Source organism: Electrophorus electricus, chromosome 2, assembly GCF_041902795.1.
Source record: "Electrophorus electricus isolate QZ-2024a chromosome 2, ASM4190279v1, whole genome shotgun sequence".
Classification (NCBI taxonomy): Eukaryota; Metazoa; Chordata; class Actinopteri; order Gymnotiformes; family Gymnotidae; genus Electrophorus; species Electrophorus electricus.
The window spans coordinates 37,006,651-37,031,297 of record NC_137498.1 but is presented as its reverse complement, the minus strand read 5'-3'; the positions used below and the strand labels follow the sequence as shown (position 1 = coordinate 37,031,297).

At 41.4% G+C, this 24,647-nt stretch overlaps 1 protein-coding gene and 1 long non-coding RNA gene across 4 annotated transcripts in view; one reads left to right on the top strand and one right to left on the bottom strand.

The window, feature by feature from the left end:
- Nucleotides 1–24,647, top strand: part of csmd2 (CUB and Sushi multiple domains 2) — a 194,523-nt gene that overhangs the window by 140,445 nt on the left and 29,431 nt on the right. For all 3 annotated transcript variants that reach the window (XM_081701997.1, XM_081701988.1, XM_081701977.1), the window contains 13 exons: nt 494–590; nt 1,343–1,447; nt 1,944–2,062; nt 2,309–2,378; nt 3,613–3,729; nt 3,899–4,108; nt 6,154–6,342; nt 9,470–9,647; nt 10,576–10,721; nt 10,830–10,910; nt 12,828–12,941; nt 21,362–21,550; nt 23,468–23,614. In XM_081701997.1, coding sequence (XP_081558123.1) covers nt 494–590; nt 1,343–1,447; nt 1,944–2,062; nt 2,309–2,378; nt 3,613–3,729; nt 3,899–4,108; nt 6,154–6,342; nt 9,470–9,647; nt 10,576–10,721; nt 10,830–10,910; nt 12,828–12,941; nt 21,362–21,550; nt 23,468–23,614 — 1,762 coding nt within the window. The remainder of the gene's footprint in view (nt 1–493; nt 591–1,342; nt 1,448–1,943; nt 2,063–2,308; nt 2,379–3,612; nt 3,730–3,898; nt 4,109–6,153; nt 6,343–9,469; nt 9,648–10,575; nt 10,722–10,829; nt 10,911–12,827; nt 12,942–21,361; nt 21,551–23,467; nt 23,615–24,647) is intronic.
- On the bottom strand, nt 4,943–17,904 carry LOC118241864 (uncharacterized). The gene is made up of 6 exons (XR_004776382.2): nt 17,363–17,904; nt 16,210–16,236; nt 15,604–15,676; nt 5,979–6,040; nt 5,572–5,736; nt 4,943–5,318 (listed from the first exon to the last, which is right to left on the bottom strand). It is a non-coding gene; the product is annotated as an uncharacterized LOC118241864 (long non-coding RNA).

The following is a 24,647-nucleotide window of genomic DNA, read 5'->3' as shown; positions in this document are numbered from 1 at the left end:
TAATGTCAGACAGACTGCTCTGAAGGCCATCACTTAGTCAGCCTTGCCCTCCTAAGATTTCCAATTCACTGCACAGAGTAGGCACAAATAAACATAGCATTTGACTGCACAGCTATCAGATGTGACAATCTCCCAGTGATAGCCACAGCCATGCTACTGTGACCATCCAATTTCTCAGCCTGGTTGAGGGTGAGGTGAAAATAGAAACCTGCCAGTATTTACTGGTCTGCACGATGACAAACCCAGCAGAAAAAAGTTGGCTTCTACCAAGCTTATAAAGTGCAGAAAGCCTGAAGAAGAGGGAGTCTGTTTTTAGATTTCAAGAGCTCAGAAGAGGTATAGTATAGCACTAGATGTGCAGTTCAAAGCTTCCTGTCTGTCATTTTACCAAAAACTTTTCAACACCATACAGAAGGCTGTGACTCACACAACCAATTGGCTGATGCACCATGCTAACCAAGCCTGAGACTGTGTTCTGTTGTCTCTCTCCCAGATCCAGGTGATTAGCTTTGTGACTGAGCAGAACTGGGACTCTCTGGAGGTGTTTGATGGTGGCGACAACACGGACACCATGCTGGGGAGCTTCTCAGGTGGGCTGCCCCAGTATTGTGCTGGCTGGTTTATTACTGACGCCTACAAATGACTGTCACTTCCACCACCCCACCCTCCAACCCCACAACCACCAAATGTTTCAAACAGGCTTCTGTTGATATCGCGTAGGCGAAATGTGATATGTATGCCTGGATTCTAATTGTAAATTTTGTTTTTAATAAATGTCATTTTCTTTTGGTATCAGTTGGTAACATGAATAGCTTATAAAGATTTGACTGCATTTTTAAAAAGGTTAAGATGTTTTGTTTATAGATCAAATGCAGTTATATCTAAATGTCTCTAGTTTGCTTTCGTCCTGCATTAGTAGAAACAGGTCAGTGTCACAATGGATTTTTATTTTATTTTTCTTTCTTTGTGCAAAGGGAATCAGGCACAAATGTTACCTGTTACCTCTGGAGAATAAGGTGAAGAATAATACTGCGATTAATAAATGACCCCCCAGTCTTGAGTCAAACGAGCCAGTCAGATAACTTCCTGCACTTCAGAATGGGAGGGTGTGCAGCCAGCCTTGAGACCACATAGTGGGAGGGCCGGACTTTTCTTTTCTTTTCCTTTCTTTTCTTTTCTTTTTATTTCTTTTTTGCTCAACAATGTTTTTTTTTATCCTGATTTTCACTAAAAGACAGGCCCCTGTGAGTGTTCAATCATCACAAAACCACAAGTACACACTAATATAAAAAAAAAAAAAAAAATATATATATATATATATATATATAATGTTTATTTGCAGGTACCTCTGTGCCAGCACTTCTGAACAGCACCTCTAATCAGCTGTACCTGCATTTCTTCTCGGACATAAGTGTGTCTGCAGCTGGTTTCCGGCTGGAGTACAAGAGTAAGAACAAAGAGCATTTAACATAGAGCCTATGACATAGAGCACAGAGCATAGACCTTTCCTACTTGGAATGCTACCTTTATGGATTGTAGATGTACACACTTCAATTTGAATCCTTTTTCAGTGAGTACCAGCAAACATGCTACCTTATAAAATCGTATTTATTTTTGATACACTCAATTCAACTAAGCAAACCAACTTCAGAAACACAGGGTTGCAGACTATTTTGTTTTCAATGCAGCAATTTACAAGTTTTCCCACATTAGCAAATAAAATGTGAATCAAGGCGGCTTTATTATATTAAACTTGGCAAAAGTCAAGAAGGAATCTCTTGGTAGCCAATACGAGAGTAAACGATAACTGCTATGATGTGCATCTGCTCAGTATATTTATTTATGTGTGTATTTATGTATTTATTTGCTGCCAGCATGAGCCTGCACACATTTCCCAGCATGTCTTCTTCTTGTCTGAGTCCTTCTCTTCTCCCTTTTACCAGCTGTGTCCCTCACAAGCTGTCCTGAGCCTGTTCTGCCTATGAACGGGTTCAAGGTGGGAGAGCGCTTGCAAATGAACAGCGTCGTGGCCTTTCAGTGTGATCCAGGATATACTCTCCAGGTTAGCCTGCTAAGTGCTTGGCCAACATAAAATAAGGAAAATTGCTTTTAAGCTCCCTGTGGTTCTTTGAGGCTTTGAAACTCTTCTCTAGCCAAAAAGAAGATCATAGTACACTCTAAAAGAGACATAAATAACACAACTCTTGGAAAGAAGGAAGACCTAAGGGACAAATTAATGAATTAATAAATACATTAATGGATGAAGGAGTGAATAAAAGAACAAATCACTTGCCTTTTTTCTTTGTAGGGAGTGTCCCATATCACTTGCATGCCAGGAACCGTGCGGCGGTGGAACTACCCTCCACCACTCTGCATTGGTATGAACCTTTCAATCACCTCTTATTTTTCTGCCTTTTATGTTTCATGCTCATGCTCCAAGGCCAGCTATAATTATGCTGTATACTCTGTTCATTGGGTTGCCTTGGCTTGACAAAGCTAGTCCCTCTACCTGTTACTGCAAACAGGCAGAGCAGCAGAAATTAGCAATACTTTAGTCACTGTGGGAATTCTGACACTTCACACACACTACCAAAGCTATAAAATGCAAATCAGACAAGCAGTATTTGCAGAGATATACTCATTTCAAATCTTGCCTCTTATGAAATAAAGAGTACATTGTGGTTGATTTGTTGTTGCTTGTCTGGTTAGTGTGGAACTATTAGTTCATCAGAGCTGAGTTGCACAGTGACTGGCATGTCATTAAGAGACAATGTAGGCCCCACTACCTCACTGCTCTTTCAGGTAGGGGCCACTCACACTGCAACAACAATGGCAGGGCCTTGCACAACAGTAAACTAACCACACTAGCCCCCTGTGCTGTATGAGTGAGCACACATGTGTGAATTAAAGAGAGAATGAGGAAGCGAGAGAGCACATTTGTTAAGGGCCACTGTGCATCCCGGCACATGACTCTTGACAAACATGAGTAATGGCTGTGACCTACTCTATCCTAATTAGTTCCATCTCACGCTATGATTGTCGGAAATACTGAGGAGATTTATGGTTTGCACTGGCATCAGCAGTTTCCTGATTGCCCTTGATTGTCCAGATGCACATTTGAACCTTTTCTGTTCCTTATTGAGGATTCATGGCTTTGTTGTATGGTTGTCCTCACAGAGCCTCACCAAAGCTTTAAACAAAGTGATGTTGGAATCAATCAGGGCATCAAATTTACTTTTACATTTGCATTTACATTTAAACTCTTTTGGAACATTTGGAACTCCTTGAGCAGAGCATGTGAAGGTAAGCATTGCATATAGCCCCGCAAAGAAAGGAGAAGGGTCAAGGAAATTAAAAGCCAGGAAGTAGCCTGGGGTCTTTGATGCCATTGAAAGGTCACTCTGCCCTCTTCAAAGATGAAGCAGTGTTCTAGATTTCTTAATCCTGTGACAAGTTTTTGAGGTGGTACAGGCTAACACCTGCTCTCCAGAGGTAAATAGTGTTGTTTCTAAATATACATGCTGTCACATTTTATAGCTATATACCTTTCCCTTGTTACTTTCTGAGCATGGACCCTAATTAACTTTCCCCCATTGTTGTCCTTGCATGCAGCACAGTGTGGGGGGATCAGAGAGGAGATGGATGGAACCATTCTCAGCCCTGGTTTTCCAGGAAACTACCCTAGCAACAGTGACTGCACATGGAGGATCTACCTCCCAGTTGGATATGGTAAGGAAGCAAAATACAAACTTGTTCTTTGAATTTTGTACATGCTCTTGTGATGTACAGAATCTTGTGTCTTGCAGTTAATGATTCTGGGAGTCATAAAGGAGTGATATTAATTACTGTTGACATACCTTGTTTTATTATTTCATTTATCACTTAACCATTTTAACAGGAGCACACATTCAGTTTCTCAATTTTTCAACGGAGGCCAACCACGACTTTCTTGAGATCAGGAATGGTCCTTTTGACACCAGTACTGTGATTGGCCGATTCAGTGGGCAAGATATACCAGCTGCTCTTCTCACCACGTCACATGAAACCACAGTGTATTTCCACAGTGACCACTCTCAGAACAAGCCAGGATTCAGGTTTGACTATCAAGGTAAGGGAATGTGTTTGTCTACAGCTCTCAGATGGGACAATTAATTATTCTGTTTAGATGTTAGCAAACATAAAGCTACAGGTCTAACACTAAACATTTCACATTCATCAAAGTGTTTCATCAACAGTATAAATATTGAAATTCATCACTTGCAGAGTGCAGGTTTACATAAAGACTCAAGTACTTAATTAAATGTCTTTGTAGTTTAGAGGCTTTGTCTAGTCAGTCAGTCTCCAACCAAATTAATAGGTCTTCCTTTTTAAATCTGTATATAAATGTGATCAGGTGGAGACCTAAAAATGCTTCTGTCAGTTATATATTCTTCTGCTGTATTAGTGAGTCTCAGCAACTAAAGTTTACCTTTTAAAAGGCAAGCATAATAAGTGCAATTTATATTGTAATTCAATAAACTTTTGTGGAATTGAAATGAACTATCAGTATTTATGTAATTATGTGACATTAGCATATAAATCAGGCTTTATATTCAATATAGCACTCTTGTGCAGTGTGCACATACCTTATTTCTCATAAAAGATGCTCCGATTCATAGAAATAAATCCCTTTAGTTACATTTATATCCTGGGACTGTGAATCAGGGAACACAGAGTTTAGCATCTGGAAATTTTAGTGGGTGGTTCAGTTATTTTTTCAACTTGGAGGAGGAATCAGCCTCTGGCTTGTTGTATAACATTTCTGACAGGTGTTTTAAGGAAAGTGATGGATGAAATACAAATGGAAAGCTAGAGAGGATACTACAAATGAGAAATTTACTAGTCAGATACTACAGATAAATTTTCACCCCTTAAAAATGAACAGTGACAACTTTGAGAGCAATCAGAGATAGCTTCTGCTTTATTTAGAAAGTCTTGCCAAAACAAAGGAACTATATTTCTCTTTCTGCAGACTGTTGAAATGTGAAATGCTCAAGTAGAGTAAGTATATAAAAATGAAGTCTTGCAGTTCCCATCTAGAGTAGTTATGCTGTTGTAGGTGGGCTTATTTCTCCTAACTGGGCCCACAGTCACTCCAGGGCTTATGCTTAAAGTTGTTTGTGGCAGAGGGGACATGGTCAGGCATCATCTTGGGAGTGAAGAGACCGGGTGAACAGTGGGTAATTACGCTGGTTGTGCCTGTGTATGGGACACAGCACTCTACTTATACACCAACTTTTCTGTCAGTAGGCACTGGAATGTGTGAGTGAGTCGATGAGCTGAAAAGCAACAGGTGAAAAGCAAGTGGAACAAAGGATGCTGAAAGCAAATGAGAATTTCAACCTGATTTGGGACCACTTCTTTCCTTATTTTGTTTCACATATTGAAGAGAAAATAGAGCTCTGTGAATTGTTTCTAAATCCTTACTCTTTTCTTCATTGGCCAATCTAAAGTTGGGACCACAGTGGTGATAAAACCAAGGAGTCAGGATGTGTGTACATCCCCATTCAGAGACGTTTTCATGACCCTTACCAGCCTGCGACACATACAACAACAGCAGCAACTCCTTCACTTTGAAGCTCTCAGGAAGGAGCAAGCGCAGGAACGACACACTCTCTGGAGGCTGCTGACGTCTGCCAGCACTTCAGCTGTGGGACTCTGTGCGTCGACACTCTCGCTCAATGGTTCCGGTCCCTACTGACAGAAGGGTTGGCGTATAAGTAGGATATCGTTAACTACACACAAGCGCAACCAATTTTAATTACCTGCTTGATCACCAAGGCTGTCTCTCCGCCCCACATACAATGTTCGGCCACGCCCCCACTGACATACTGTTCATTACCAGTGCTACTTAAATATGACAGTGAAAGTCACTCCATATGAAAACTTGGGGCTGAACTGAACTTCTGGAGGGTATTAAACTTCCTGTTCTTTCTTACCATTCAGTTTATCAAAAACAGCCATCTGTTCTCTCTGGTTCCAGGCCTCATATCGATTGGAGCTGCAATCACAAAAACATTATTACAGGCACCAGTCCAATCTTACACTCTAACAAGCTGTGTTTTTGATGAGCTTCTGAGATTGTTTTTGTGTTTGCCTGTCTGTGTCTCCCAGCCTATGAGCTCCAAGAATGCCCAGACCCTGAACCTTTTCGTCATGGTGTGGTGGTAGGGGCTGGGTACAACGTGGGCCAGTCCATCTCATTTGAGTGCTATCCAGGGTACCAGCTCATGGGGCAGTCTATTCTGACCTGCCAACATGGCACAACACGCAACTGGGATCACCCTTTTCCTCGCTGTGAAGGTATAACCCAATAATTCCTTTAGACCTATAATCAATCACCTTGAGTATTGCATTAAAAAATTTACAATATAATTATGGGTTTTATTTGTTAGAATTCAACCCAGTGCTGAATAGCTGAAAATGTTACAAATCATGTATTAGATGTGAGAGGATTTTTAGTAAGGGAAGCAGATGAAAAAGGAAAGATGAAGAACAGTTATTTCTTGTATTCTTTTGCTCTGTGACTGAACCCCAAGCCCTGTGTATGGAGACCTATGTGCAAGACAGACTATGCAGATATATTCCCTCCAACCACCTCCATGAACCTCAACGGCCTCCTCTTACACTTAGGGCATCACATAAGCACTATTCTCTGAAAAGCCTGACAGTAAGGTAGAGGAAGAGAAATGGTTCCTCATTCATATGCATCATCCTTGGCCTAAATTCTTCTGCTCATTTTCTATTCCTTCAATGCACTGAGTAAAATAAATAGCTTGTCATTAGATGTAAATACTGTGGATTGGGAATAGCCGTGGAGGGGGAGAGGTGTTTGGGGGTGCGCTCATCACCTCGCCACCATTTACAGGGCTGGGATTTGGAGCACCGTTGTGTTAGAATAACCAGAGAGAATTGCACAAACAATGCAGCCCACAAACACTTGGCTGTGCTATAAAATGTTATGTTTGGCATAAAATTTGGTGGCATGTACTGATCACTTTAACCGCCCTCATGCGTTTCCATGGTAGGCTGATTTAAGTGCAGTGTGGAATGAGGGAGCAGTGGCTGTAGAGACATGCTCACTTGCTCTTCTGAGGACTCTGGCAGGACATGCCTCCAACTAGAGGAAAACCAAGGCAACTTCAGTCTGCCCTTACCCTTATGAGGTGGCATATAAGCCACCAGAATGCCTTGAGAGGTTTGCAGATTCTCAGGTCTCATTCATAAACCACCTAAATATTAAAATTCAAAGAAATTCTGCCCACTTCTGAAGTTTTCTGGTGCATGTAAAACAAGACCTAAAGGGACTCCACAATTATTAAGAAATCAGTATTTTGTCAACTTTTTTTTGGGAGGGTGAGGGCATGGGGGTGGGAAGATATTTGACAGCATGATGGTGGTGCTTGACCTCAGGGCATGTTAAAATAACCCACTGTTTAGACAGCTACAGGGAGGATTTCAAAAGTTTATGCCCTGGCCTTGCTCAAGAAATACTCAGGCCATGATCTGCCTCAAGTTTAGATGGGTGGTGGAAACTTTGCCTTGGGCAGTGTGACCTCTCCCAGTAGCAACCCCATGTTGTCATGCCAAAATTATGCTCCATTTTGGTTATTCATTATTTTGTTTTATTTATTCACCAGGCAATTCCCAAAGATGGTCTCACATTTTAAAAACCCTCCCATTGTTTTTGCACATGTAAATGTAAGTATGTATGTGTCATGCAGAAAAACACAAGCAGATGAGATGCCAACACAGGATGCAAACCCACAGAAATGATAATTAAAATGACAGCAATGATGTGCCCTTTTCCCTGTGTTCTGAGTCATATAAGAGACCAGAGTTTGAGTTTCGGTTGGATGTTAATCTTCTGGTTAGCTGAACTTCAAAATTGACATTAAAAGAGTGCTTACAAGACCTTTTACTGATGGAATATTGCTCTTTTGTCATCATCTGGAGCAAGTTTGGGAATTGAAGCAACTAAGATGGGCTTTCTAAAGACCTTTTACAGTGTGGGTAATTCTTTCACTGGTAAATGACATTTCTGGTGTGCCCAAATGAAACTGGGAAGGCGAAATATGGTCCCCAGCACATCCCACCACAGATATAGCCACTCTTTCACAGGCCAGACTAAGGTGGAAATATTTTGGTTCAGAAAAATCATGATCAACTGTTTCAGTTTGATCATTACTTTGGCTCCAGTGTTTCGCCTTGGTCTTTGTGCAGAACCATCCTGAAAGGGCTTAGAGAGCACCTGGGACGTGAGTGACATTTCTGATGGCTCCCCAACTCTCTCCCTCCCTCTGCTTCTCTCTCTATTGCCCTCTCTCTGAAAGGGAGTGGCAGAGGCCTGTGCTCTGTGTGTGCTCTTGTGCCCATAGATTTCCTCTCCTATGAGTTACCCATGTAATCGATGTTCATCACCATGGTTGCACCTGTCCACCCTGTACACCCTCTCTACCTTTGCCTCTACCTTTGCCTCTTTCTCCACCTGCCTTACTTTCTTCCTCCTGTGACTCAGCGGCCAAAGTCAACAAGTTGCCTTGCACCATTGCACTCGGCACTGTCCTCTGGTTGCCCAACCCCCACCTCTGACTTTCTGACGATCAATAGCATCACTGCACATTTCTGCTCGCTAGCGTGGTGTACTTTTAATCAATGTACTGATCAATACTTCATTTAGGAGGTGAAGTGAGGGAAGAGAGCACATTGCATTAGGGATTAACAGAAAAATGAGGAGGAAGGAAAGCGTACAGAAGGAGGTCATGGAGGCGAGGTTGCCATTGAGGGAGAGGAGCTGGAGAGAGACTGTGGATGGGGGAATGTAGTATAGGCTGGGAACAAGAGAGATGAATGCCCTATGTGCCTGTTATTTTAGGTCTGTCTTTAATGTGCATGCTAAATCACAGATTATTTGCCCACAACTCTGGCACAACTGTGATCTGATGCCATGTGAAGAGGATTCAATTTCAGAACATTTGGCCAGAGATGCTGGAAATGGTTCCAGAATCCAGAGTGGCTCCTGCTAGAGTGGAGGTGGAAGTAGAGTGAGGAGCAGAGATGGGCAGAAGGAGTGCTCTAGTGGGAGGACTTCAGTTGCCTTCTCTTACCCACCGGGTTTGCCTGTAAATCGGGTATCTGTGTCACTCCACCCAGTCTTGGTCCATCCTATGTGCACCCCATATTCCCTTTCCCCTCTTGCTGGATAAGGTTGTGTCCTTATCTTGCTGGAACATACCAACCCTGACCTCACTTGCTAACAGGCTTTCTTACTTAATCTCAGGCCTTGGTGAATCACATTAAGGAAAGAGCGACTGGGAGAAGTTGTTGGGTTTTTTTTTTTTCCTTTCTCTGACTCCCTGAGAATCTGATTTTATGGAATCCTTATTTATGCCCTGTTATTTATTTATTTCATTTTATTCTTTCCTCACAGTGCCCTGTGGTGGGAATATTACATCAGACAATGGAACCATTTTCTCTCCTGGTTATCCGGAGGACTACCCCAGCCCTGTGGACTGCACGTGGCTGATCACAGTGGCCCCTGGCCTGGGTGTGCGCCTCAACTTCACCCTGCTACAGGTTCATGGGCCCCATGACTTTATCACTGTCTGGTACGTTGGCTGACTGGGTCTATAAAACTGACAAATGCCATTTCTTTCTCCCCATCTCTTTCTCTCTCTCTCTCTCTCTCTCTCTCTCTCTCTCTCTCTCTCTCTCTCTCTCTCTCTCTCTCTCTGTTACAGGCTAATAACAGTGTCTAATCTTACCTGTGTTAAATTTATTGGTTGCTGTGTTGAGTTAATCAGCAACAGTTCGCTGTTAATTTTTTTCATCCAGACAGGTCCTGCAAGAAGCTTTCTTAGGTTACGACATCAAATCAAAGCCTTCAGTCTACATGCATACCAGCCTCCCAACCTAAATGCATTTAACCCTTTCATCTCACTGGGACAACAGCAGTTGCTGGTGGCATATGTATACATGGGGAAGCCCTGACTGGAGTTGATGTGACTGAGCTACCACACACTTTATCAAAGTACATTAGGCACTGATTGCACCTCTGCGAACTACCTTTCTCAGTCACTTTTAGGCAGAGCTGAGGTCCAACGTGACTAAACGAGCCTTTCGCAGTGGTGACAGGGCTTGCTGCAGCAGCCAGAAAAAGCTCTGTCTGGCAGCTCGGCAGTGGTCCAGCCAGCCGTCACTCGCTCAGCCCAGGAAGCTCTTTTGTGAATGTGCAGGACAGGGTGTAATCTCTGGTGTGCGCTTAGACACACGCTGGCAGATGGTTTCTAAGCAGAATGGCTGGCTTTCGTTGAAATTGGGATCAAGAAGCTGCCAAATTGCCTTTGCCATGTTGTCGGGTGCGGTAGGATGGGAGGGACCAGGACTGAATGCATCCATCTCAGCCATGACCTCATCTGCAGAAATTCTGCATTCTAACTCCATTTACAAAATTGCATTTTGCAAAGGAAAGCTGGATCCCATCTCTTTTTTTCCTTCTTTGTTTTTTTTTTTTTTGTTTGTTTTTTTTGCAAACAGGGATGGGCCACAGGAGACTGCGCGTAAGCTAGGTGTGTTCACAGAAGGGGAGCCTAATGACCCGCCCAATAGCACCTCTAATCAGATCCTCATACGCTTCCGTAGCAGCTCAGAAAAGGGTGGGCTCTTCAAGATCAACTACCAAGGTATTTCCACTTCCTGCCTGATTCATAATAAAGCCATGTATGATTGCTTTAATTCAGTCTACATGATTGCTTTATTCATATTCATGTCGGCTTTTTCTGTGACTGCAGCATACAGACTCCTCTTCTGCTTACCCCCTCCCATCATCCCCAACGCTGAAATTCTGATGGCCAGCAAGGAGTTTAAAATAGGTATGTGCGAATAAGCCACAGCACTCTCTCATATAAACATGCACACACATACATCTTCATTGTCCAGGGTCGCAGGCTTGGGAGTGCATGTTGTATGGGTACGGTGGTCTGTGCCAATGTAAGTGGAACATTTTGAACAGAGATGCAGGCAGCCAGCTCATTTTCAGGCTTGAAAACCTCTCATTAATAATGTTCCCAGAATAGCAGAAGCCACCATACACACAGATGCATACACACACACACACACACACACACACACACACACACACACACACACATGCACACATACATAAACAGACAGATCTCCCTCAGCACTAACACATTCCCACCTCCAGAACTCACTTTAAAGAGAGAAAGCAGCTTCACCTCCAGGACAACAAATCCCACACGGCTCTGTCGAAATGCTGACTCATTGCCAGAGCTGCCTTTTCTGTGGAGCCTTGGATAGTTTAACAACCGAATTGGTTCATACAGAATTCACAGAAGCAGCTATAATTGTGTGGTATAACAGCATGATTGTCCTGCATTTTTTGTTTGTTTTTGTTTTTGTTTTTTGTTTTTTCTTTGCTTTGCTTTTTGTTTCTCTATTTTGGTAGTGCTGTTAGTCAGTAAAGGTTCTCATTGTAGATATCTTTTTGACATATTTTACAGTTCATAGAAAAAAATTGTTTTGCATTTGTCCACTCTTCCCCATAATAACATGTCCTTGTTCATATCATTGTTTATGTCCATATACATCACTGTAGAAAAACCTTCAGAGAATTCTGCAGATGATTAGCCCCTGCTATGACTTTGAAATCTGAGACTTCTGTCACTGCTTTCCTGGCTCTGAGAGAGAGAGTAACAGTGCTCTAAACTGATATAAGTGACTTGTATGGGCCAGTCCTGGAACACAATGTCTAATCACGGCTCCGTCGAGGTTTAAACAGCATCTATCTCTGGCACTAACCCACACTGATTTACTGCTGTTTTGATCATTGATTATGCGCCACATTAGCTTAATTCACTGCTTCACCAAAGGCTGTTGTCTTTGTAGTAAACACATACGCACTCATGCGCAGACATAGTGTCTGGGAGTAATTAAGGATTCTCTGTAAGATACTCTGTTTACTACTCCTGAGTTAAAGCTTATATTATAAATATACTGGCTAACTCCAACAAAATGGTCCCATACTTGCATGTCTGAATGTAATGAGATATAATTAGTTTAAGCATTGCTTAGAGTAGTGTGATTGTACTTGAGTGTGATTTCCCTCTTTGCTTTGTCACTATAATTAAATGTGTGGCAAACAGAACTTCTTTTGAGGTGTGTTTTCAGGTAGAAATTGACATGCTGTAAGGGTGAAAGTGTAAAAGTTTTTCCTTAATTATGCCATAATGCAGTCTGAGCACATTGACCAGATTGGGGACCATACCCAGAGCGGGTAGGGGTAGCTCAGTGGTTAAGATACTTGCTTGTAATTGGAAGGTTGCTGGTTCAAGCCCCACCTCTACCATTCTTCCACTGTTGGGCCCCTGAGCAACAGTTGTACTCAGTCATAATTGTGAGTTGCTTTGGATAAAAGTGTCAGCTAAATACCATAACTGTAAATTGTCTCTTACTTTGTCTTTTGCCCCTGACCCTATTGTCTTCCTGTCAGTTCATACTGTCAACAGTGATGCCCTTTTTTAAGCCTTAAACCAGACAGCAGAAAGTGCTAAAGACTGCTCCTGTTGATATGTGTACTTAAGAAAGATTCTGATCCATTTTTTGGGAGTTGGTGCCTTCCATAATCCCCTAATCCCTCATAAAGTTTGGCCTGTGCCAGACCTGGGTTAAAAACAGTATTCATAAATCAATGCCAAATTTCAGCTCACTTGTCGAACGCTACCCTTCCTCTCTCTCCCTTCCTTTTCTTTTACTGCTCCTCTCCGTAGGTGATATAGTGCGCTATAGGTGCTTGCCAGGATACCATCTGAGTGGCAACAGCATCTTAACCTGCCACCTGGGCACACACCTCGAGTTTGAGGGACCTCCTCCTTCATGTGATGGTAAGCCTTATGTCATATTATTGTACCTTGGTGTCTTTTAGCAATTTAACAAGCATGACAAGTTTTTTCTAATTTCTTCTTGTTTTGTTTTGTTTTTTAGTTTAAAACAAGGGTCTCATGTTGCATTTGCTTGTTGATGCAAAGGGGTAGGAGGGTTGGAGTCTTTGGGATATTGTTGCTGATAGTGGAGGAAGAGAGGCATAGGAGAGTTGCTGGCTAAGCCAGTTGCTGGATGTCCCTTCATTTTCCGATTTTATTTGGCATTTACCATAGACTCCCTCCTCGTAAGCTCACTATCTCTCCTGCCTACCCAGGCAGTGGAGCACTATTCTCAGTGCTGGCCATGACTCAGTACATGGAGAGAGAGCTGAATAATGTACTCACTCTGACACTGTCTGTCAAATGCTAATTTAAAGTGCTTTTGAATAGCAGTTAATGCAGCTCAGTAAAACTCTTGGTTAACAGAACTTAAATAAATTTTTCATATCCACATATATTTGTGTTTAACCTCACATGTTTCCTCAAGTTCGGTATTTAGATGTCAGTGTTTTCTTACTTACTTAGTCAGCTGTCAACTGCTTCCAGTAGCAGTTAAATCCATACATTTAGGAAAATGGACAGCACACCGAATTATCTTAAATTATTCATAAGAAATAGTCCATCATGGCTAATATATAGCCGTGATAATAAATAATTTAAACTAATTAACAATATATCACTATGAAGTATATTTTTCTAAATGTATAAATTACTTTATGTGATTCAGCATCTTGTTATTCCTGAGAGATAGAATCTAGAGTTATGTTTCCTCACAGATATCTTAAAGCCATCCAATCCAAGTACCAGTTTCTTCCTACTAGGTCTACTTCTTAATGTAAATTGTCTTATAGTATATTGAACATGTAGTAAACTGTACATTTTAGTATAGTGTCTAAGTACTTTGTACTTTAAGTTCCTTGTCCAAAAGAAAGCTATACCTTACTCACAAACATAATGTGACAAATAATGTTCCTCCTCCTGTGTTTGTCCTCACTTAGCATGTGAGTAAATGGTGACTGGGCTTTCTGTTTATTGGCAGTGAATCATGGGAAGGAGTGCAGCTGTTTTTTAGACATAGAGGAAAACCTGCAAAAGAGGCACAGGCTAATAAATGCAACTAATTATAGACAGAAAGCTAATGTTCCTAGGATGTGCATGTTTCAAGGAGAACAAGAAGAGGGAGGGAGAGCAGGGTAGAAAGAAAAAGGAAGAAAAGTCTGTTTCACTCTCCTGTAGTGTGTTAAGGGGCCAAACATGCACCTCCTCACCCTTCACGGCAGAGTGCTAGCTCAGAACTGCTGTAATTCATCTTAGCATTAATTAGGTGTCGGCAGCTAATCGCTCCAGCTATATGAAAAGGTCTTTATATTGAGGGCCAACATAGCCAGCTGACACCCGCTCCATTTGGTTGGGGTGCTGCCTGGCTGTCAGTCACATTAAATAGGCCAGTATCATCCAATAGCAGGCACAGTGAGAGGCAGAGAGAAAGAAAAGAAGAGATGTAGGGATATAGCAAGTAAGGATGTTAAGACATCTTCATGTGACTAACTTTGCCATATAAAGATGAGCTATAATTGAAGAAGGAGAGTGATGAATAAGCGAAAGGAAGCTCTTATGTTTCAAGGTTGGTTGTTTGGGTTAGTCTTTTTATTGGGGAGGAAAGGAATCCCAAGGAAGGTGTGTTGAAATATATGTTGGACATTCTATAATTTTTAAAAGAAATAATAACAAAGACACACAAAGAAAATACACTGAAAAGAAATAGGGTCAGTGAAAGAATGATTTGTCACTCTAATAAGGTCTGCGTCACATTTGTTAGAGAAGGGGAATGAGCAAAAAGGACATGTGGAGAAAGGGAGTAAGAGAGAAGAAAGAGGGAGTGAGAGGGAGAAAGAGGGAGTGAGTGAGGAGAAAGAGTGAGAAAGGAGAAAGTTAGTGAGAGAGGAAAAGGAGGGAGTGAGAGAGAGAGAAAGAGGGCACTTGGGGGAGGAAGATCTCACCTCATTGAAATGCAAGGGATATCCAGGCTGCAGCTGCACCCCGTATCAAACCACTGCCCCTGTCTCTCTCCCTATCTGTCTTTGTGTCTCTCTGTTTCTCTCTCTGTATCCCCCCAACATATACACTCTCTGCCCTTTCTCATGTGCATCCAGTGTCATATCCCATCCCTTTCTTGAACACAGTGTACCAGCGCACTCTCTCCCAGTTCCATGCTTTTTCATCTTCCTCCAGGCCATCCATCCTTTCATTATGCTATCTCCTCTTGACAGAAAGCACCCACTTTCTTTGACACACAGTATAGACACAGAGATTTGGCTGCTCTCATGCTTGTCTCGTCTAAACAAACCTTGTGCATCTTCCTTATTGTTGGAAGACTCCAAATGAGAAGTGATGGTGAGTTTACCCAAGATGCATGTTAGCTCTGCTATAAGGATGTGCTATACAGCAGTGTATATAGAAGTGTGAGCACTGCAGTCACAGTGAGCCCATGCAAATCTCCCCAGGCCTCCACACCCACGGGGTCGTGCTCTACTAAGCAGTGAGGCTGTGCCACCCAACACCCTGGCAAGGCAACTAAGGAGCTCAGCATAAGAAAAAAAAAAGTGGAAAAGTTCAAACTTACCAAGTTGATCTGTAGGTTTTTTTTTTTCAGTAAAAAAGTGCATTTATGGAAATGGAGACTTGAGCCTGGAACTCTGAAACACAAATGGAAACTTTAAATGGTTGCAGAGAGAGCTCTTCACAGAGTAGATGGAAAAGAAGTACAGAACAGCCTTAACGTAGCTACTGCATCCCAGGAATAGGACTACTTCAACTTCTTGCACACTATGATCGATCACCTTTTTTTTCTCAAGCAACCTGTCTCTGAATTATCTGCCATTATGAAAATACTTCCTAACATTGACACATATAGATAGTCAGATATTGTGAGCAGATGTAGAAGTTGTATGATGGATTTATTGCATGTCACCACTTTAGTGAACAACATTGATTTGAAACATTGAGTAATACAAAAAAAAACAATAAATGTGTGATAATTATGTACAAACTATGCTTAAAAGGGTAGCTATTCCTAATACTGTAGTGAAAGTCTACAGGATGCTTTGACGTTTTTGTTTCCACATACAAAGGTTAGTGTAATTCTGAGCTTGGCAATTACATCCACTGCTTCAGAGCTTTGTATTCTGAATGAACTATGTGTAATTTTTGGTGAGCCGATATACAGTACCTGGATCATGTGTGCCGCCCCCTTGGTCTTCCAGATGGTCATATTGAAAATATTGAACACACAAGACCATTCAGTTTTTTTTACCTTTGCAGCTAGGAAAAACATCTTGCACTTTTGGATTAATGATGTAATTTCATCAAAGAAATCATGGCACAATCTTATGGAATGCATCCCCAATAAATACATTTCATGTACACTTCACTCACAGTGAATGCCTACTGTAACCCCTACTTAGGGCATATTGGACTGATGCTGTCATACTCCTCTTCTTGTTTTCCTAAATCAGCCTAGCCTGTCTCTGATTTTTATAGCAAAACATGTTTTATTACAGTTTTGCTATTCATTTTCATGCTCCTTTTTTAATGTTTCCTTTTTCCATCATGGAGGGTGGTGAGGGCTTGGGATGGTGATAAAGCCCAATGTTATTATTTAGTTTGTTTGTTTTTTCTCTTTTTTATTAACTAACTATTTTGTCATGTCATATCTGAGCTGTTATGTTGTGTTCTTATGAAAATACAACAAAAAAATATTTAAAAAGAAAACAAAACAAAGGTTACAGGTAAATATTTCAGTAATGTTTGTAACAGAATTACAAGAGTTAAAAGAATGACTGGCATCAATATTTTTCATGGTATATTTTGTTTTGATAGCGAGCAGTTTTGTTTTTTTGTTTTTTCAGTATTGGCCACCACCACTGTGTTATAGCCAGTTTTTATTATTATTATTATTATTATTATTATTATTATTATTATTATTATTGGAAATGGTTAAGGTATAACTTATGGTATGCAGTTTATGTAGTGTTTATTATATAAAGTATTATCTAAAGATAATGATATACACTACTGATACTGTGTGTATCGCTATGTGTGTGATAATGAAGACAGTGCCCTCTCTGAGTTAGCAGAAGCACTGGCATTAATAATGGAGGTTTGCATCAGTACAGTGCTCTTGAGGACATATCAGAAGTAATAGGAATTTTGATTTTTGAATTAAAGAATAGAATCAAAGTGTCCAGAGTACCAGGGCTTTCACAAAAATGCTGACAACTCCTGGAGAAAGAAAATATCAGCATGTCCTCTCATTCACATCTTTCTCTCTCTTTCTCTCTCTCACACACACACACACACACACACACTTTCTTCTCACTCACCTTTAGTGCCTCTCTCTGCTGGTCTCCACAGCTCTCCAGGATATCCTCTCATGTGAACTTCTTTCAACCTCTCTCACTTTCTCTGACAACTTCTCTCTCTGTCTCTCTCTGTCACTCTCACACACACACACCAACAACCTCTATCTTCTCTCTTTCTCAGTCTCTCTCACTCAAATTCTTTCTCTTTCTCACACACACACACACACACACACACACACACACACACACACACACACACACAACCTCTCTTTCAGTCTCTCACTCTCTCTTTCAGAAACTCTCACTCTCTTTCACACGCACACGTCTTTCTCACACACATACATTTGCACAGGGAACAATGACTCCTCTTCTGAACACATGAAGCTAGACCGTGGAGGGGTCCCTCCTCTATTTTTACTCTGTTCCTCATTCCTTGGAAATCCTGCTCTTCCTTTTTTTATTAGGTGCCAAATGTTATTAGAGAATGTGGGATCCTCTCACATCTCCACTTTATCACCTCAAACATTACCCTAATTACTGAAATACCAACATGTTGAAGGCATGTCTGTTCACTTTAAATGATCTCTGTGCATATAAGCATGTGTGTGCACATGTTCCTGTGTGTTGCTTGTAGCTAGAAAATTGATTCTGTTACCTTGTTTCAAGCAACACAAAAATGACTACATATCAGTATGTTTTCAGGATCACTATATCATTGCATTTCATGCAGAAATGTGATGTCCTCATCTGTTCACCATTGTGAAGCTGTCATAGTGCACATACTATATGTGTAGAAATATACTGTAGAAAAAGGGATGGAGATTCTGACAAGTGTGGGGGCAAAGCTTTGACTGAATACAGTGGTCTTTAAGCACTCTCCCTATATACATAAGCCCCTTTGCCCTGATCCCCCTCTATTTCAGCTCACATGGCCTGTATACTGGTGTGTATGTTAATGAACTGTATGGTGTAGTGATAATGATTGCTCAGAGTCAGATGTTTCTATTTGGAGGTGGGTTAAGCAGTTCTTAGATCATTTCTAGCTGCAGTTAATAAGACAGCCTTTTTGACAGGCCTCCTCTCCTTTTGTCACATTTGGTCCCTAAAACTGGTGTTTGCATTTAGCCAATGTCAGTCCATTTGAAAGTGGCTTAGAGGATGAGGACAAACTGAAAGCACTAATCCCACCTTAGAGTTTGACTGAAGGCACTGGGCAGAAGGGCAACTTCTGCAACGTTGTCTGAGCATCCATGCTCCAGATCTCTTTAGCAATGCTGAGTGGCTAAACTGAGCTGATCATCCAATATAGGCTGCACTCACGGCGCATTAGTAACTGCTATTTTATGACTTGAAAGCAAAAGTATTAATGTGTTGACGTTGACTTTGTTCTAATGTGAACATTAGAGATATGATGACTTCCATGATGAAAAGCAGCAGATAATATTTGCAGGAAGCCCTCTTGCAGTTAGCTATTTAAGATGCTTGCAGCTTGTCTTATATGTCATAATGTACACACTGTTTTTTGTTTTTTCAGTATTGGCCACCACCACTGTGTTATAGCCAGTTTTTATTATTATTATTATTATTATTATTATTATTATTATTATTATTATTGGAAAAGGTTAAGGTATAACTTATGGTATGCAGTTTATGTAGTGTTTATTATATAAAGTATTATCTAAAGATAATGATATACACTACTGATACTGTGTGTATCGCTATGTGTGTGATAATGAAGACAGTGCCCTCTCTGAGTTAGCAGAAGCACAGGCATTAATAACATGCTTGCAGCTTGTCTTATATGTCATGATGTACACACTGAAAAGAAAACCACCTGTATCATGCATTATATGCTGTGCATCAATGGTACTGTATGTGTAAGCACACCATTAGCTTATAAAATACAAAGAACACACACGCACTGTATATGTCAGAAGTATGGCTATGGTGGATTGCATGGATGTGTCACAATAAAACATTGTTTACCTGCACATATTATTCTTCATGTAGTGATGATAGGCTAGTGTGAGCATTCATATGCAGCTGCCATTATGTTTGTCACCAGTGAATACGCATTTTATATTTCCCAGGAGCAATGCAGTGGTTTGTTGGCTCCTGTATTTTACCGTCATAAAGGAGAAGTGTCATAGCAAATCAGTGCGGTACAGCCTGGGTTTGATATTTGCTTAGCACACAAACACGCAAAGGCTGTGCAGAGGAAAGCTTAATAATATACTCCTTTATGACTGTGTAATTTGTTCACAGCTACATTTCATAACTGAATTGATGTCACAATTATAGCTTTTAAAATTTGCTACCGCAGCCTGTACTTGCTTTGCTCAGTGTTTTTAAAAGGCATTCATCCAGGTGAATGTTTCTGCGCATATGCTGATGGCCAGTGCTTTGAGCATGTGGACTAGTGCTCTTCTCCACTCACAGGGTGCCGTCCAGCAGCAAACGAGGAATGACTAACAGACGTGCGCAAGTGATCGAGAGAAACCTGGGGGGGGGGGGGGGGGGGGGTCTGACCCTTTGCCAGGCTCATGCATGGGCTACAGACATATACCGCAGTGACTGGCAGAAGCTCGCCAGACAGATGCAGAAAGCACACTTGAGGCTTGGCCATCAGGGACACAACATTGAATAGGCACAATAAATACACAGGTTTACAGCGTGATTTTTAATCAGCATCTTATTCTCAGACTTCCTATCCTAAGACTAAGACTCAGAATGCAAAGAATGTTGATTATTGAGGACAGCGGACACAAATCACCATGTGGCAACTTGATTTTAATGAACTTGCATTGTTTATTTTTTTATTATTTACTCATGTTTAAGTTTAAACTATGAGGCAAATTACTAAAAACAAAACAATTCATAGTATGTCATTTACAGGGACTTATCTGGGAAGTTCACTTTCTCTTTTCTCTGCTAAACATCTATACTACTATTTCTCTGATTGCTGGAGTAACATTTTAAGGGAATTTGAAAGCAAGATAGATGATACTTCTCCTAACCTTTTCCAAACACACCATAATTGCATGTTCATGTTAATGTAACATAAGCCCATTCACACCAGCTGAGCATGATGGCCTTAGCCGATTTATTTGGAAAGTAAAGAAATAGAAAAGCCATACTTCACTTCTAAAATGCAAGTGTCATGAATACTTAATGTTAACAATTTTTCTGTCCTTCTTCTGCTGTTTCAGTTGTGTAGCTAGACTTTAGACTCTCATTCGTGACTCTTTGGCATGTTAGGTTAAATAAGAAGCATGGAAGAGGTTGGGCCTTATCCTTTCATGCTGTCATTTGTATTTGGATTCTTGCTGTATATGCAGACAGCCTTCAGCTATGGGCTTCAAAGAGCAGTGCAGAATGGTGAGCCAAGGCCCTGTGTAAAGCCTGGTAATTCAAAGACAACATGTGGGGGAAATGTCAGGGCCTCACAAACATATTCAGCATGAGGTTTGGCACCTTTTCCTGGCTGTTCACTCTAGCCAGGGCTACTATGTGATATCCACGGCTGATATTATACTTCTTGGTTTTTTAACACATGCCTACACAAAGACACACACACTTAGACACAAATGCTTGTACACACACAAACACTTTTCACTAGAGAATTTCCTGAGGTAAAATGTCAACGCTTTGTTTGTGGTCCTGTTTCTTGGGTTGGAGAGACAGTGGCACTGGAGCTTGAGTGCTTCTGACCCCACATTACTTTGTGGCTTGCTTACTTGCTTTTTTCCACATAGCATCTAGAAAGAACAAATCTCAGAAATGAGTATGGATCCTACAGGTCAACTTCGCTTGCTAGTAGTCCTCAAGTTTTCAACTATATTCAGTGAAGACCTTTGCTAATTGGCTTACAGACCAGCTTCAATGGACGCCAGCCTGTCCCAGCTGATCCTGGCCATCTGGATATCAGCACTGCTGTTATGTCTCTATATCTCTGCTTTCCTTGCAGCAGACTTTGCCTCCCATTATAATAACTAAACCAAATCTCTCTTATCCTGCCAGTGACCTGTCCCATGAATGAGGTGCTAACTGCGTCTACAGACGTGATTCTAAGCCAGTCTCCGGGCAGCGGCTTCCCTCACTTTGAGTCCTGCTCCTGGGTGGTGAAGGTGGATCCAGGCTATAACATCTCATTCACTATTGAGCACTTCCAGACCAGCAGGCAGTTTGATGAGCTGGAAATCTTTGATGGTGAGTGTCTTAGTGTGTTTTACTGTACCGGTTTTACAGTACCGGTTTTACTAGTAACAGGCTGTTTATTTGTGTGTGTGTGTGTGTGTGTGTGTGTGTGTGTGTGTGTGTGTGTGTGTGTGTGTGTGTGTGTGTGTTGCCATACCATCAGAATTTGTCAAAGGCAGGACATGGTAAATTGAAGACAGAACCAGAGCTGTATAAGAATTTACAGTGGTCAAGGAAAGCACTCTTATACATCTTTGATGCAAGATAGGCAGTTGTAGAAAAATGGGCAGGCAAAATGCATGAATTTCCATAGTTCACATAGTGACAGGCAAACTTGAAAAGCCAAATTGCTTCAGTCTGTCAGAACTATGCGAGGGCAGATAACGGGTCATGGGCTGTGCAGGGGATCAACAGGCTCCCATTTGGGCTGAGATTAGAAACTGGATTACAGGCCTGACAGGTCAGCGCACATACATGCAGGATCACCACTTTTTAGATACCAATAAAACAAGAGACGTTCACAACATTGTAGAGACAGTTTCAGGCAGAGGTAGACAAAATCAGTATGATTCAATCTTTGTCAATATCTTACTTTTAATGGAGGCACAGATCATTCATTTAATTAGTGGACTGAGCAAATTTGAACTGCATCAGTTATCTTATTGTAGTATTGCATATAGTAATATCATCCTGTTGTAAGCAGTTTAAAGTATCTAAAGTATAATAACAAAGAACATGTACAGGTGCCAAAAATGTCTGGACTAATTGACTGTAAAAGGGTAACTGATGAGCTATAACTGTAGAGTAGGAAAACAAGTGTATATGCAAGTATATATGGACACAACATATAGTTGAATATAAAAGATTTATCAGCTATTTAGGTACAGTGATAGTTATGTAATATGCATATGTAATACACAAACATATTTTGTCTGTTTTTGCTTAGCATACAAACACAAAGACAACACCTTCTTAAAGAGTAGTGAATGTGCTATGTGCTATGGTTTGAAACATTGACAGATATCATTACAAAAACTGAATAGTTCTTGGATTGAATGGTCAATCATTGAAAAGTAACTGTGATCAAAGTGCTGTTACATGTGTGATTTACATCCCTGCCTGTTTACCATGTACTTCACAGATGTATTTGTATTCTAGCCACACTGAGCATGTGTGCTGTTTAAGACTTGACAGGGCATGAATGAGCTATTGGCCGTATTTCATACAGAACAGAAAGTCAAAGAAGGGCGAAAGAAAGTGATGCTTGCTGACTGGCTGTGTGGGAACTGTGCTTTCTTTTATGGCTGACAAAGCACCTTGGCTAGCGTGCGTGCATGTCATTTGGACACAGGCTGAGCTGCTTCTTAAGGTGCCTGGCGTGCTTGTACTGATTACGGCATTTCATCTTCCATTGAGGTGGAGAAAAGGCTACTTCCATAGGCTGCCAAGTGAAACCTCCCACAGAGACCTGCTTCCTGTGTTCAGTCCATCCTAAACCCTAGCTTTCTCTCTCTCACACACACACACATACACACACACTCGATAGCCTTCATTGTGAAGAAGGCTTGTCAGTGTGTTAGGTGTATAAGGACATGGGCCACATTGGCCATATTTGGACTGTTGTAAATGTATTGGAAAGGTAGGTTTCCTGTTAGTGTAACAGTGTTTGCTGGTGGCTTTGCATGTCTTATGTCTAATGCACCAGTATAAAGCTTCTTATGTTTGTTACTGTCAGAAACAGGAGTTGTGACAAGGTGTTATAAACTTGGAGAAAAATAATCTATAAATAATCTATAAAGAGCCTATGCACAGAACAAATTCATTTACTACTGTTGATTCAAATGTTCATATCACACTGTATACTGAAAGGTTAGGCTTGCATCAAAAACATGACTGCTGTGCGCTGTAATCAAGCCCATCCTTTGGCAGGTCCATCCAGACAGAGTCCTCTTCTCATCACGCTAAGCGGGAACTACTCCTCCCCTCTCAGCATTACCAGCTCCTCCAACAAAGTCTATCTGCACTGGTCCTTCGACCACACCTCTAGCCACAAGGGCTTCCGAATCCGCTACTCAGGTGAGCACAAGCATGATGGTGATCTCAGCTAACGTATACTCACATCCATGATCCCGCGGACTCGCGATCTCTTCTGGTGACACTTGGTGTAGTTCTGTGTGAGTTATTGTTGTGTAAATATTTTAAAAGTTTCCATATGCTCATTATCATCAGCATTTCTGAAGGCTGATTAATCATTCCCTGCTCTCGCACAGTAGGCTTCATTCCCTCCCACAGCCTGCATCCTTAGTTTTCTGCTCCTTTTCCATGCTTGATGGAGTTCTGATAGCCAGATCAGTGACAGTGGGAGTTAGTAGCAGCAGCACACAGATTCTCATACTCAATATGGACCCCCTCACCCTGTCCCACCAACCTCCACCCTCCTTCTGCAGCAGTACCTTGGTGGGAGGAAAACAGATGGCAGGACAGATTCAAACTGTTCTACTGTTTTCTTTATCAATCCATCTTTTATCTCCACAGGCTGGCTCTCCATCACCAATTGTGTGCAAGTTGCTACTCTTTCTCACTCTCCCTCTCTCTCTATCTCACTCTTCCTATCTCTCTTTCTGTCTCTTTCTCTCCCTCTGCTTCCCCTTTGTCATTTTTTTCTTGTACCTTTCTTTTTTCCCCACTCACTCTTGTGCATTAATATACTCCATGTCGTGAGTGACTGCAGGGGATTGGTGTGGGAGGCTTTTTTTTCTCTCTGTGAAGATGGGGCAGGGGAAGGGAAGGCAGAGACTGATAGCCCAACAAGTTATGCTAGCACAATGAGAGAAAGACATAATGGTGACATAGGGATTTTGATTTTAACAAAAGCCCCACCTCGGCAATTAGCTTTTTGCCAGGTGGAGAATAAAGCTTTTCTGAATGTACAGCAGATGGAGAGGGTGAAAGTCGAGTCCCTGTTAAGCCTTCCTTTTCACCAAGCTGTAGTCAGCCCGTAGCCGGTGCTGCTCCCAGCTGCCTCTCTAGGGCCAACATCAGCTCTTTCACACAAGAGGGCCATGTGGAGGCCTTTGCCAATCCGCTGTCCTCTCAACCATTTTACTAT